The sequence below is a fragment of the Dendrobates tinctorius genome, unplaced genomic scaffold, assembly GCF_039654945.1.
Source record: "Dendrobates tinctorius isolate UK_male_01 unplaced genomic scaffold, ASM3965494v1 ptg000240l, whole genome shotgun sequence".
Taxonomy (NCBI): Eukaryota; Metazoa; Chordata; class Amphibia; order Anura; family Dendrobatidae; genus Dendrobates; species Dendrobates tinctorius.
Window position 1 is genome coordinate 1,207,821 of NW_027361907.1, and position 16,320 is coordinate 1,224,140.

The 16,320-nt window shown below is 41.1% G+C and overlaps 1 protein-coding gene across 5 annotated transcripts in view; it reads left to right on the forward strand.

Moving 5' to 3' along the window:
- MYO16 (myosin XVI) overlaps positions 1 to 16,320 on the forward strand; it is a 783,767-nt gene that overhangs the window by 461,005 nt on the left and 306,442 nt on the right. For all 5 annotated transcript variants that reach the window (XR_012222718.1, XM_073556817.1, XM_073556818.1 and 2 more), the window contains exons 15-16: positions 6,952 to 7,069; positions 15,282 to 15,429. Coding sequence is in view for 4 of the 5 variants with exons in the window: in XM_073556817.1 (XP_073412918.1) it covers positions 6,952 to 7,069; positions 15,282 to 15,429 (266 nt within the window). In the remaining variant the exon portion in view is untranslated. The remainder of the gene's footprint in view (positions 1 to 6,951; positions 7,070 to 15,281; positions 15,430 to 16,320) is intronic.

Below are 16,320 nucleotides of genomic sequence, written 5' to 3' on the forward strand. Positions count from 1 at the left end.
CTAATTTTACTTTTTGCGTTTTCATTTTTCCTCTCCTTTTCTATGTCATAGACATATGAGGGCTTGTTTTTTAGAGGGATGGATTGCAGTTTTGAAAGACACCATTCATTTTATATAAAGAGTAAGAGAATATTGCAAAACAATTCCAAATGTGATAAAATGATGAAGAAATACAATTCCACCATTGTTTCTTTGTGTGTTAGTTATACATCATTACTTGTGAAGTAAATATTACTTGGTTACATAATTCTGTTGGTCAGTGTGATTACGGAAATAACGAACTTGTAGTTTTTTTGTTATTTTATTGGCTTAAAAAATTCTGAATTTTGTTAAAGAAAAAAAGTTGGTTTGTGTCGCTATTTTTTGAGACCTGTAACTGTTACCATCATCAAGTGGGTGTTTGTATTTGTACAATTTTGGACTACAGTATATATTATACTTTCATTTCTTCTTATTGCTTTTTTTTGTGCTATTGTGGCGCGACCGAAAAAGCGCAATTGTGGTATTTGGATCCGTTTTCTTGTTAAAGCCCTTACCAATTGCTGTAATTTATTTTAGATTTTTATAGATCGGACTTTTCTGGACACAGCAATAGCAAAGATATATATACAGTATATATATTCAGTGGGTACGGAAATCATTCAGACCCCTTTAAATTTTTCACTCTTTGTTTCATTGTAGTTATTTGGTAAATTCAAAAAAGTTCATTTTTTTTCTCATAAATGTACACTCTAAACCCCATCTGTGGCGCCCCTGAGGCTCAGTCGCCACAGAGGTACTGCACCTCCTCCTGAGGTGTGGTGCCCCACCATCCAGGTAAGGTGGAAACACCTGACCACACTCCAGCACCTGCACCCCACACCACAAAGTAGTGTAGCAAAGCACCTTTGGCGGCTCCCTGCTTGGAGTAAAGCAAAGCACGCCTTGGTGGCTCCCTGCTTGGAACACGAAATGTGCTGGGAGGTGGGTGGAGTTTAGTTCTCACCAAAAAGAGTGGGAAGAGTTGAGTCAGTCAGTCAGTCAGTCTTTCATTCAGTGAGTGAGTGAAGATGTAGAAGGACAGAGTGTGAGACAGAGAAGATCCCCAGGAGAGGGATGGAAGAGGGAAGTGCTGCAGCAGGCCACAGTGATCTGGGTGTGCTGGCAGAGGAAAGAGACAGAGGAAGGGAGCTTGATTCTCCATTGGAAAGAAGGATTAGCACAGAACGTGAGGTGAATAAGAGAACAAGGACCAGGGTTAGAAGAGAACCCTTTTCAAGTTCTAAGCACAAGGCCGGGGTCCGGTCCCCGAGGTTGTACGGATCCTAATGGTCCTGCAGCAGACACCGGAGGAATAGAAGTAGTGACCACTTTATTCCCACACAAGACTTGGGGGAACAACAGCAACATATTAGTGAGCCGGGACTTAATAGCATGGAGTTCCCGAAGCAGGCTACAGCTGTGTGCCGTACAAGTAGAGTTCATAGGAACATCTGACAGGAGGAACTCCAGTGTAACTCAGTACTAGGAGTACTTCACTCAAAGGCGCAATAAGAGGAGACGTTCAGAAAAGGCACATATGTTGGCAGAGTGTTGGAAGGGAGTATTCCATCTGGCCTGGAAGTTGACTGAGTCCCTGACCCGGAGGACACGGCATGGAAGCGGGCACCTGTTTGCACAACAGACTGTGAGTAAAGCTTTGGAACTACATGCCCTGGTGTCCTCCACTTATTCCTGCGCCAACCTGCCCAGCACCGCTACATCCCTCGCGCCTGACACTACAGCATCTAAATGTCACTTCACCTACACTACCCTGGGACTACAGCCCTGTCTGTGGAGGGCTATAACATCACTGCTGCACCACACCATCTGTCCCAGAGGATCTGTCTGCAGCATCGGCTTACATCTCTATTGCCGAATACCACAGGTGGCGTCATGAATCACTTATAAACTTTCACTATCATCAACACACTGAAACAACCCCTTTTTACAATGGACACCCAGGGCCACTGGCCGGGTCCCAGCTGCCGTGACATCTCCCATTGAAGCTCATCTACATCTTGACTGAAAAAAACAGAAATGTAGAAATTTTTGCAAATTTACTAAAAAATAAAAACTGAAAGATCACATGGTAATAAGTATTCAGACCAAATCACTCATATTTAAGTCACATGCAGTCCATTTCCTTGTATCCTCCTTGAGATGGTTTTACTCTTTCATTGGAGTCCAGCTGTGTTTAATTAAACTGATAGGACTTGATTTGGAAAGGCACACACCTGTCTATATAAAGCCCCCGTTACACACAGCGAGATCGCTCGCAATATAGCTGTAACGTCACTGGTTTTGTGACATAGCAGCGATATTTCTAGCGATATCGCTTTGTCTGATAATTGCCTCCGACCAGCTCCCCCGCTGATTATCGCTGATCGCGCGAGAACGTCCTGGACCATTTCTCGTCGGGCGCTTCCTGCTGGGCTTCCTGTGGCGCCGATGAGCGACGCGTGGACGCGGGCGGGAGGATATTAGGATCGCCTCGTCTGACAGGTAAGTAGCAACCCCCGACCACTGCTATGTCGCTGGTGAGATCTGCCTGTGTGGCAGCTCACTAGCGACCACTTAGCGATGCACCAACGATCCATATAGTTGTCGGGATTGCTGGTGCATCGCTTAGTGTAACGGTATCCTAAGACCTCACAGCTCACAGTGTATGTTAGATGTCAGATGAAATGAGAATCATGAGGTCAAAGGACCTGGCCAAGGAGCTCAGAGACAGAATTGTGGCAAAGCACAGATCTGGCCAAGGCTACAAAAGAATTTCTGCAGTGCTCAAGGTTCCTAAGAGCACAGTGGCCTCCATAATCCTTAAATGGAGAAGTTTGTGACCAATAGAAGTCTTCCTAGACCTGGCCATCTAGCCAAACTGACCAATCATGGGAGAAGAGCCTTGGTGAGAGAGGTAAAGAAGAACCCCAAGATGACTGTGGCTGAGCTCCAGAGATGCAGTAGGAAGATGGGAGAAAGTTCCACAAAGTCAATGATTACTGTTGCCCTCCACCAGTTGGGCTTTTATGGCAAAGTGGCCCGATGGAAGCCTCTTCTCAGTGCAAGACATATGGAAGCCTGCATAGAATTTGCTAAAAAACACATGAAGGACTCCCAGACTATGAGAAATAAGATTCTCTGGTCAGACGAGACAAAGATAAACCTTTTTGGTGATAATTCTAAGTGGTATGTGTGGGGAAAACCAGGCACTGCTCATCACCTCCCCAATACAATCCCAACAATGAAACATGGTAGTGGCAGCATCATGCTATGGGTGTGTTCTTCAGCTGCAGGGACAGGATGACTGGTTGCAATTGAATGAAACATCAATGCGGCCAAGTCCAGAGATATCCTGGATGAAAACCTCTTCCAGAGTGCTCTGGACCTCAGACTTGGCTGAAGGTTCACTTTCCAACAGAAAATGACCCTAAGTACATAGCTAAAATAACACAGGAGTGGCTTCAGAACAACTCTGTGACCATTCTTGACTGGCTCAGCCAGAGCCCTTACCTAAACCCAATTTTGCATCTCTGGAGAGACCTGAAAATGGCTGACCACCAACGTTCACCATCCAACCTGATGGAACTGGAGAGGATCAGGAAGGAAGAATGGCAGAGGATACCCACATTCAGGTGTGAAAAACTTGTTGCATCATTCCCAAGAAGACTCATGGCTGTACTAGCTCAAAAGGGGCTTCTACTCAATACTGAGCAAAGGGTCTGAATACTTATGACCATGTGATAGTTCAGTTTTTCTTTTTTTAATAAATTTGCAAAAAATTCTACATTTCTGTTTTTTTCAGTCAAGATGGGGTGCAGAGTGTACATTAATGAGAATTTTTTGTAACTTATATATATACAGTACAGACCAAAAGTTTGGACACATCTTCTCATTCAAAGAGTTTTCTGTATTTCATGATTATGAAAAATTGTAGATTCACTCTGAAGGCATCAAAACTATGAATTAACATATGTGGAATTATATAATTAACAAAAAAGTGAGAAACAACTGAAAATACTGTGTGTCTTATATTCTAGGTTCTTCAAAGTAGCCACCTTTTGCTTTGATTACTGCTTTGCACACTCTTGGCAAATGCCAGTCTACTATGACACCCAACCACAACATTTTTCTCGTTCTTTGGATTATAGGCAGCTTGTTTACACGTAAAAATTATTGTTAATTTACCACTCAGTACATGGACACACTTTACACAGCCACCAGAGTAACTCCAGATTCCTTACCTCTTAAGTAGAAATGAGCGGATCTGTCAAGATTCAAATTCAGCAAATCAGATATTACATGGAGATTCAATTTGTAGCAGTTGTTCTCTACAAATTGATTGTTCAATATTATGCTATCGGGTCTTAATGTCATGTAGTCACATTACACAGTGACGTCAGAGGTAGTGTCAATGATGGAAGCCAAGGCTCGCCAAGAAGCATATGAAAAATAAGTGAGCGAGAGTGGAAGTGGAAAAGAAGAGGTGCAGAGGAACCAGCAGTGGGCTGTAGGGATGGTGCATTGCGGGCCTCAAAAAAGTGAAAATTATTATTATTATTTTTTTTTACCATTTGCCTGGTCCTCTATGATTCATTAAAATTGTGGCCATATTCTGAAGAAAATACATTTTTTTAAAAATTCAAACAGAATTCAATTCCACTCAAATACATTTGTTGAAGTTATCACTTCTATTACCTCTCCAGCTGTAACAAAAAACTTAAGGCCCTGTCACACACAGCGAGATCGCTAGCGAGATCGCTGATTTTGTGACGCATCAGCGATCTCGCCAGCAACATCGCTGTGTGTGACACACATCAGCGACCGGCCTCCTTGCCGGGTATCGCTGATCGTGCAGGATCGTCCTGGGCCATTTTTTGATCGTTGGTCTCCCGCTGGCCAGCACGCATCGCTGCGTGTGGCAGCGGGAGAGCAACGATCAGCGACACTGCACGCTGGTTTCCAGGGTAAACAGCAGGTATCCAAGAGCCGTGCGGCTCTTAGAAACCCACTGTTTACCTTAGATACCAGCTTGCTCGCTGGTCCTGATCACTGGAGGGGCTGTCTATGTCACAGCTCACCAGTGATCAGCCTAACGATGTCCCAGTGATCCCATCCATGTTGGATCGTTGCTGGGATTGCTGGGACATTGTTATGTGTAACGGGGCCTTTAGTTTCATTACTTTGCCTTATCTTTACAACACCCCGTCAACTCTATATACAAATGTCTTCTAATATCTTTTTAAAATGTTGTGCTTTTGTATCACCCATTGACCTGTAAACTTGCCTGCTAATATAATTTTTCTTATTAACCAATAAAGGTATCACTCCTAGAGTATTTTTGTTTTACATATAATTTGTGGTTTATAAGGGTATGTACATACGGTGCATATTTGTTGCTTATTTTGTTGCAGAAAGTTTTGCATCTGCTGTATTCATCTGAAATAATCTCATTCAGATAAAAAAAAGATTCTAAGATACAGAAATTTGTGCAGGAAAATCTCTTGTTGGTTGCACAAGTAGTAGTCATTCTACATAAATTGCTATAAATTACTCTCTATCCATATATCACAAAATATGTGCTAATGTTTCACTGAAATTTGATCAGATGTAACTTGAGAAAGGCAAATAGGTTCTTGATCCTTCCTGAAACAATAAAGACTTTTATCTAATAACAAAACAGTAACTACTCTCAGCAATTTGAAATCTCATTTTTGCACCTCAGCAGAATTGATATTTTGCCTAACCTGTGGCCAACCTTCCGACTTACTCTTCTCTAAACATGTATACTTAAGTAGAAATCAATTTGTGTTTTCTGAAGCAGAAACCACAAAATTAGGAAAAAAAACTGTTATCTTGCCAGCTGCCTTTTAAAGCTTTCACATTTGTAAAGATGAAACAAGACCAAAAATTTAACTTTTTTCCTTTTTTATTCTAGTTTTCATATGAATTTTGTTGGCACACAATTAGCATTAAATTAATATGGTCGAGAAATGGCCATGCTTCTTAACTGAGCTGTACATTCAGCTTGTGAAGTTTGTGATATGCTTTCCTGTGCCTTGAGTTCTGTATGCTTGATCTGATGCCTGATCTTGGACTTCGTTCTGACCATCCACCTGTTTAACCCCTTCAGATCTGATCCGTTATCCTCCTGGTACTCTGACCTCGGAACATTACCTGACTACGCTTTTGTCTAATCCTTCTGTTTATGACCTACCCTCCTGGCTGCTGACCTTGGACTCCTTGACCACTCTGACTCATGGCTTGGCCGTGAGAAGTGATGGGCATCACACTTCCACTGTCCATTAAAAATGATGCACCTCTGATTTTTTTTAAACTGCAGGGGCTTTTATAGATCATTGTGCTTTGTAATTGTCATAATTTTATATTTTGCAGTAAATCCTCCATAGTAGTATTCTGAGCTGGAGTCCTATATCCTTTATAAAAAATTTTTGACTCATGAAGGTTTCCTCATATGTTCATAAAAAATACTGGCTTCTGTGATTTTTGGATAAGTTGCCAGGAAAAATCAAATATGAAATTATCAACCATGCCTAAATTTGGTGAGGGGCTGAGGACTGAGCCTTCCTTAGAAACTCACTACCCAAGTCTGTTTAAGCTTTCATCAACATGTTCTGATGGAAGTACATTTTGGGAGAAGTAAAATGTACACCTCATATATATCATGTCTCAATGTATTGTAACGAGGTCTTACTAAGCAGATCAGAGCTTTGGCAACGTGGTTTGGTTCAGTTTCTGTTGTATGAGTAAAGTTTGGTCAAAATTGGAAAAGTTTTAAGGAATCTTATGCAATTGGAAGTCTGCAAGATAATTTTGCTTGACTATTACTATGTTATCTAGATCCTTTTCCTTTCTAGAAATTTACATTTAATTGTATATTTTTGATTCAATTATCTGATTTTTAATTATTAGGTGAATACAATTCTAGAAGCCTTTGGACATGCTAGAACAACACTTAATAGCTCATCTAGTCGCTTTATCAAATTCCTCGAGTTACATTTTTGTGAAAAGACGTCAACTTTATTAGGAGGTAAGAATTGTATGTCTGTGTATAGAGTGCATGACTGGCAGCCACTGGCATGGTAAGAAGGCATAGCAGTGGCTTATGTTACTAATGGGATGGCAACAAATATGTAATATTTTATTTTTTTTAAATGTTCAATATATCAATATACACAATACAAATGAGGAATAATATTAATAAAATAATAATTCATTTCACAATACAGATAAAATAGTATAAGATATTTATTATCACAATAGAAAAAAATTATGATTTCCTGAACACAGGTCTCATTAATCAATAGTGTCAGAAATTCTGCACATACAGTGGGGAAAAAAAGTATTTAGTCAGTCAGCAATAGTGCAAGTTCCACCACTTAAAAAGATGAGAGGCGTCTGTAATTTACATCATAGGTAGACCTCAACTATGGGAGACAAACTGAGAAAAAAAAATCCAGAAAATCACATTGTCTGTTTTTTTTTCATTTTATTTGCATATTATGGTGGAAAATAAGTATTTGGTCAGAAACAAGCAATCAAGATTTCTGGCTCTCACAGACCTGTAACTTCTTCTTTAAGAGTCTCCTCTTTCCTCCACTCATTACCTGTAGTAATGGCACCTGTTTAAACTTGTTATCAGTATAAAAAGACACCTGTGCACACCCTCAAACAGTCTGACTCCAAACTCCACTATGGTGAAGACCAAAGAGCTGTCAAAGGACACCAGAAACAAAATTGTAGCCCTGCACCAGGCTGGGAAGACTGAATCTGCAATAGCCAACCAGCTTGGAGTGAAGAAATCAACTGTGGGAGCAATAATTAGAAAATGGAAGACATACAAGACCACTGATAATCTCCCTCGATCTGGTGCTCCACGCAAAATCCCACCCCGTGGGGTCAGAATGATCACAAGAACGGTGAGCAAAAATCCCAGAACCACGCGGGGGGACCTATTGAATGAACTGCAGAGAGCTGGGACCAATGTAACAAGGCCTACCATAAGTAACACACTACGCCACCATGGACTCAGATCCTGCAGTGCCAGACGTGTCCCACTGCTTAAGCCTGTACATGTCCGGGCCCGTCTGAAGTTTGCTAGAGAGCATTTGGATGATCCAGAGGAGTTTTGGGAGAATGTCCTATGGTCTGATGAAACCAAACTGGAACTGTTTGGTAGAAACACAACTTGTCGTGTTTGGAGGAAAAAGAATACTGAGTTGCATCAATCAAACACCATACCTACTGTAAAGCATGGTGGTGGAAACATCATGCTTTGGGGCTGTTTCTCTGCAAAGGGGCCAGGACGACTGATCCGGGTACATGAAAGAATGAATGGGGCCATGTATCATGAGATTTTGAGTGCAAACCTCCTTCCATCAGCAAGGGCATTGAAGATGAAATGTGGCTGGGTCTTTCAACATTACAATGATCCAAAGCACACCGCCAGGGCAATGAAGGAGTGGCTTCGTAAGAAGCATTTCAAGGTCCTGGAGTGGCCTAGCCAGTCTCCAGATCTCAACCCTATACAAAACCTTTGGAGGGAGTTGAAAGTCCGTGTTGCCAAGCGAAAAGCCAAAAACATCACTGCTCTAGAGGAGATCTGCATGGAGGAATGGGCCAACATACCAACAACAGTGTGTGGCAACCTTGTGAAGACTTACAGAAAACGTTTGACCTCTGTCATTGCCAACAAAGGATATATCACAAGGTATTGAGATGAAATTTTGTTTCTGACCAAATACTTATTTTCCACCATAATATGCAAATAAAATGAAAAAAAAACAGACAATGTGATTTTCTGGATTTTTTTTTCTCAGTTTGTCTCCCATAGTTGAGGTCTACCTATGATGTAAATTACAGACGCCTCTCATCTTTTTAAGTGGTGGAACTTGCACTATTGCTGACTGACTAAATACTTTTTTTCCCCACTGTATAGCACAAATATGTGGTCCCTTGACGTAATATATTTCTGAACATGTCAAATAAATGAATTTCTCAATAATCATTTAAAAAATTATTAAATGCTTGTAATCGTAATTAAATAGCTACATAAACATTTGACTAAAAGATCTAAAAACACTGATGCAGCAAACCTTAGTAAAGCCAGAATTTATGTCAGTCTCAAAACGTTTTGACCATATGTCTGTTTGGTAGTTTTAAAACTTCTAGGAGAGCTGAAGTGTAATGTTAAAATTTAACTAATATGTTATTGTAGATTTGTTGTGAATTTTTTTGTTTCATGTGCCATTCAATCCCAGTATGTGTAATATTTTATTTATTTTTATTAATTTATGTAGAGCTAACATATTCTGCAATGAGCAGCGCTGTATTGTCATAAATCACATCTATCCCTGTCATCACAATCTGCATTTTACAATTAAAACCACTGAACATACTCGATGAAAGTTGGCCCAAAGTGCTGATGTAGAGGAATAGGCTGACAATTTAATATGTATGGGAGGCTTTCAACTCTGTCCCAACAGATAATTTCAGGGAAGATAAAGGTGGACCAATTTGATTTTTAATTCATTGTTTTTTTGCTTTCCATGAGATGAGCCACCACCAGAACTATCTGTCCGAAGCTGTCTCTATTTCCCTATTGAAAACATGAATGTTTGGCTGAGCCAAACATTCATGTGTATAGAGGATTTAGGAGAGATAGCTGTCGAATGAGCGACCATTCTGCTGACATCTGTTCCATGTGTGTAAGGTTTAATTTGCCGAATGTGATGTGGAAACTCTTAATACCAGTGAAACACGTCAAATGGTGACAATATCTCTCCTCACATTAAAGGTACTGCTCCCTTGAGGGCTGGTGGTCTGTGATGTAGTGTAGTGAAGGGGATGAACAAGAAAGCAGGAGAGGCCACTGTAGTTAACAGAACGTCTTTTACTGAGGTAGATGTACTTGAAAGAACAAAACAGATAATTGACATCAGATTGAATGGCATTCACACTTGGACTTGACAGAGTTTTCATACTTATGGGTATCCATGGCAGTAGTTTACATTTCTTACTCCATAAAATTCCACAGTCACATTAATCCATATTAGCAAAATCCAACAAGACAACTTTCTGCACAGTTGCAGAACCTAATTTTCTAGATGCTCCAATGAGGCAAAAAATAGAATTCCTTCCCTAAATATTTCACACTAGGGTGGCACTTGTATTCCACAACTGCATGTATACAGGCGACTTTCTCTAACCCACAGCAGTCTCAGAACTTCAAATAGTTCTGTATCACCATGGTTCTCAACTATGTTCCCATTCGGACCTCTCCCAGCTTCTCATTAAACTGTATTCACGTCCAGGATAGCATTTCACGTATAGGATCAGCTTTTCTGCACACCACTGGTTCATTGGATTCTGTATGCATAAATCTATCATTAACCAAGAAGAATTGTTTTTAGTGGAAAATATCACCATATATACCACACCTGACAGCGCCTGTAAGGCATTTGTACTCTGCTGTATAGGGTTCTTTTCCATGTGCATAAGCCTCTAGCTAAGTCATTCAGTAACATATAGACTCAAGCATGTCCAAAAGTTTTCTGCAATGAATAAGTGTATCGAGAATTTGCAGACCTTCAGTTCATGTCTCATTATAACTTAAGGATGGCTTTAGTCAGTTTGCTTTTTCTGATAAAGTAATAGTTAATGGTGACACAACAGGAATCACATTACGAAACATTAGTTACATGTTAATTGAATCCATCCAGTTCAATAATGAGCATTGACTACCTGGCATGTTACTGTGTGTCAGCAATTTGTGGCACGATTTCTGCTGTCAATGCATCCACTCTGTGAAAGACAGCATGGCAGACATGGCAATCCTGTATTGGTTTACATTGTAGTGTTTCTGAAGAGTCATCAAGCTGAATACTGTATCCAATTACTAAGGAACAATAACATTCAGCAAATTAGGCGGACAATTACTATAGGTAGAAATGATATTGATTAGCAAAATGTACTCAAGTTCGGAAAATCCAGCCACCGCTAAATAATCGTAATCTATGCAATTCCTTCAGAAATATACTAGAAATTGAGAGCAAGCAAAATTTGCTGAATATTTTGGGAAATTTAAAATTCCAAGAAGTTGCTGTATGCAGATTGCATGCCACATATTGCAGTGGAGAAGGTATCTGTCATGGGGGTACTGCGACAGTGTGGAGCCAGAAGACCGCAGCATCTGATTGCTCCTTCTCAGGCGCTGAGAAGAATCACTTCTCCTTCATTTTAAATGTTTTTATTACTTCTGGCAGAACAGGGGTTAATCGAACATGTTGGAAATCGCTGTGCTCACAGCTGAGCTCGGTTATTCTCTCCTTTTCCCTTTATAATTTGGGCTGTGATGCAAATCCTTGTCCGAGCTAGCTTTACTGCTGCATGGCTAATGGTGGGAGAGAAGTTCTTGTGAGAAGGAGAGATGGAGGAGTTTTTAGTGACTGTTGCTTGGTTTGTATGCGTGGTAATTTTTTTTTATCCTTCTCTAATTAGTTTTTTCCCTGTCCTCCATGCCCAGATGCATTCTTCTGCGATATGTGAGTGAACATTTTGTATGCCTGGAGTTTTCTGTTAACCCTTGTCCGTGTTGCCTTTTTTGGTGGGTTGGTGTACTACGGTGCACAGCAATGCCCCCTCTTCCCTGGGTGGGTGAAGAGAATAGAAGGAGGGCTAACTCAGGAGATAAGGCAAGGGCAAAGGCGCTGGCATCTTCACCATCTGAAGTATCCCGGGGAATAGGGCGAGCTAGAGTGCCACCTAGTGTTAGGGACAGGGAAGGAGCCCCTAGTCCCGGATCACCCGACAGATGTGTCGTGACAGTATCGTATCTGGTAACACAATTTCCTGAACCGCAATGATGGAAGATGGGCAAATTAGTGGTTGTGATGTGTATATACAGCAGATATACAGATATATTTATCCTCATCGGTCTGTAAATTTTGTTAAGAATACCTTTTCTTTCAAACTGGTCATTTTGCACTACATATCTTGGAAAATATCAAGCCAAGAGCAAAAGAAGGAAGCAACTGTTTTTTCAGACAACTTTATATATTATCCTTTTGCTAACATTATTATTATTTACTATTATAGCGCCATTTATTCCATGGCACTTTACATGTGAGGAGGGGTATACATAATAAAAACAAGTACAGTAATTTTAAATAATGCAAGTCACGACAGGTATAAGAGGAGAGAGGACCCTGCCCGCAAGGGCTCACAATCTACAAGGGATGGGTGAGGATACAGTAGGTGAGGGTAGAGCTGGCCATGCAGTGGCTTGGTCATTCAGTGGTTACTGCAGGTTGTATGCTTGTCGGAAGAGGTAGGTCTTCAGGTTCTTTTTGAAAGTTTCCATGGTAGGCGAGATTCTGTTATGTTGTGGTAGAGAGTTCCAGAGTAGGGTTGATGCGGGAGAAATCTTGTATGCGATTATGGGAAGAGGAGATAAGAGGGGAGTAGAGAAGGAGATCTTGTGAGGATCAGAGGTTGCGTTAAGGTAAGTACTGGGAGACGAGGTCACAGATGTATGGAGGACACAGGTTGTGGATGACTTTGTATGGTTAGGGTTTTGAACTGGAGTCTTTGGGTGATTGGGAGGCAGTGCAGGGATTGAAAGAGGGGAGAGGCTGGGGAATAGCGGGGGGACAGGTGGATTAGTCGGGCAGCAGAGTTAAGAATAGATTGGAGGGGTGCGAGAGTGTTAGAGGGGAGGCCACAGACCTGGAGGTTGCAGTAATCAAGGCAGGAGATGAAGAGGGCATGAATTAAGGGTTTTTGCAGATTCTTGGTTGAGGAATGTACGGATCCGTGAAATATGTTTGAGTTGAAGTCGGCAGGAAGTGGAAATGGCTTGGATATGTGGCTTGAAAGAGAGATCAGTGTCAAGGATTACCCCAAGGCAGTGAGCTTGTGGAACTGGGGAGAGTGGGCAGCCATTGATTTTAATGGATATATCCATTGGGGGAGTCAAGTGAGATGGGGAAAAGATTATGAATTCTGTTTTGTCCATATTAAGTTTTAGAAATCTAGCGGAGAAGAAGGATGAAATAGCAGACAGACATTGTGGGATTCTGGTTAGTAGGGAGGTGATATCTGGTCCAGAGATGTAGATCTGTGTGTCATCAAAAAAGAGCTGATACTGAAATTTGTGAGGTTCTATGAGCTGTCCCAGGCCGAAGGTGTAAATGGAGAAGATCAAGGGCCCTAGGACTGAATCTTGCGAGACTACGATAGATAGGGGGCGAGGTTAGGAGGTGGTGTGCGAGTGGGAGACACTGAATGTCCTGTCTGTTAGGTATGACAAGATCCAAGATAGGGCCAAGTCTGTGATGCCAAGAGATGAGAGGGTTTGTAGTAACAGGGAATGGTCCACTGAGTCAAAGGCAGAGGATAGGTCCAGAAGGAGGAGGAGGACAGTGTAGTGTCGCTTGGCCTTGTCGGTTAATAGGTCATTGGTGACCTTAGATAGGGCAGTTTCAGTGGAGTGGTGTGGCCGGGAGCCAGATTGTAAGCGGTCGAAGAAGGAGCAGGAAGAGAGGTGGGCGGACAGTTCAAGGTGGACATGTTGTTCCAGTAGTTTTGAGGCATAGGGGAAAAGTGATATAGGGTGATAGCTAGATACAGAGGATGGGCCAAGAGAGGGCTTTTTGAGGATAGGTGTGATTGATGCATGGTTGAAGCTTGAGGGGAAAACACCAGTTGTTAGTGATAGGTTGAAGAGATGGGTTAGGGTTGGGATGAAGACTGTGGTGAGGTTTGGGATGAAGTGGGATGGGATTGGATCAAGTGCACAGGTGGTGAGATGTGATCTTGAGAGTAGAGTGGAGAGTCGATCTTCTGTAATGATAGAGAAGTTGGTAATATCTTGCCATTTTTCAGTGTCTAAAGGTCATGTAGTTTCTTATGGTTCATAAAGAACAGTTGTAGCAGATATCAGCTTAAGAAAATATCTGAAACATTAGAAATGTTGCTTTAGTCCTCTTAGGCAAAGAAAATTCATACTATTTCCCATGACTACCACAAGGTGGCAGACAAACACATGTAATAGGATATTCCATCTATATGTCAGTCATATTTTGAGTTTTACCAGATATTGTTAAATAAAAGGCTGCATCTATCAAAAACATGGCATTAAATGATTAATGTAATGCACAAAGCTATTATAGGATAAAGTAAAATACCAGTTTAATCAATATATAGCCTGAGGGCCTTATGATCTACCATGGGAAAAAAATAATACTGCATTTGAAAGAAAAATTTGGCACCAGGATATAAATTCCATATTGGCCAAGAAATTTCTATACATGTATACATTGGATTGTCCTGAATATTGGGCACTAATCCTAAATTTAGTTCTGTTGGAGTTTGGCATTAGAATGAGAATGCTGCATTTGCAGTATCCCTTCAGCCTTATGATAAATTTAATCTATAGGGTCATATCTACAGTATTGATATGTATGGATTTAGTCTCCTGTAGAGAAAAGGCCTAAGAACAAAAATCAAACTGAACACCCATTATGATCCAGTTTATTTCATGCCAGACAATAGGGTTTGGAATTTACAATGTTTCTTTTGGAGAGGGGGTTCTTGGTACCTAATTGTAAAGTGGATAGGATAAATCATGAGTGGGGCCCCCTCTCTCAGTAGCCCAATAGCAACCGCAGTGCCTGACTTTATCTGATGTATGCCCTTACAAGTGTATTGAAATTCTCTACGTTGCATTCACTGATACAGTAAAGACAGAATTAATCACTTCAGAGCCTCATAGATAATAAAAACAATCAATGTCAATGGGTTGCAGCAATCAGTTCCATTCCGATTTCCGGTATTCTCATGACACAATAATGTCACTTGAGTCTTGACTCTATGGGAACAGCAGTGATGATGATTGTTTTTATTTTCAATGTAGCCCTGAAGCAAGAGTTGTTAGGTAATGGACAACCCCTTTGAATAAAAGAATTGAATCCACATTCAGCATTTTCAAGTAGATATATTTCTTATCGTGTAAAAATGTAACTTATTCCAGTGAGAGGAAAGCAAACCTCTCTGTTGTCTGGTCTGATCCCATATCCACACATACATTCTATTTGTCTATTCCATTGTATAAGAGGGGCCACATGGTTCTCGTGGAGTCCATTTTGTGTGCGTTTTATAAAGCAGAACCTAATTGATAAGGATTAGGGATTATAGCAGTAGTTTCCTACATGCCCCTTTACATAAGTCTATTTGAATTCCAGCCAGACTGTACACTTACATGCTGGAGAAGAGCCGTCTCATCAGCCAAGCCTCAGGCCAAAGCAACTTCCTTATTTTTTACATTATGATGGATGGGCTGTCTGCTGAAGAGAAATATAACTTATACCTCAAAAGCACAACTGCACACAGGTAAGACAATGGTGACTCGCATCTTCAAAGATGAAGTAATTGCAGTGTCTGTCAGCTTTCTTTTCACTCTAACCTTCATAATGATGTGACAAATATCACATATTTTATCTAATATATAAAGCTCAATGTGGATGTGTGTGTATATTTGTATGTATGTGTGTGTGTATGTATGTACTGTATGTATGTGTGTATGTCCGGGATTGGCATCTGCACCGTCATAGCTACAGCCACAAAATTTTGCACAGTCACACGTCTGGACCCTGAGAGCGTCGTAAGCTATGTTGTGAGGCAAAATTTTAACTCGCGCGTTCCAATTCATCAAACACATTTGCCCCTATCTACATAATGGGGAAAAGTGAAAGGAAAAGTGTTGGAGGCAAATTGACAGCTGCCAGATGTGAACAAGGGGGACTTAAAGAATGAGAGCGATGGCACCAAAGAGTATATACCGTACAGTTGCTAAGGTGGGGCCCTGACATGGGATACGCACCGTACACGGGGATATGAACACACACAAAATGCGCCACACACTACCACGTGCTACAACACATATACCAACCTCAGCACACATTTCACCACACATACACCAACCTCGCCACATAAAAGTCAAAACACAAAAGTCGCCAGTAAAAACGCGCCGCGCTGTCTCAGAGCTGTATAAAAGATGAAAAAGGAGCTGTGATTGGTTGCTATCAGCAACAATTTTCTTTGTAGACAGTTGTGGTAACTGAGGCCTATTATTCTTACCATTTCTATGGTGTTATCATCCTTCTGTAAAGCTGGAAATAACACAATTTATTACTGTGCCAACACAGACCACCCTCTGACACAGACTGCAGGGAGAGCCCAGTATCACACAGGATAGGATTAGATACACAGCTCAGCAGTCAG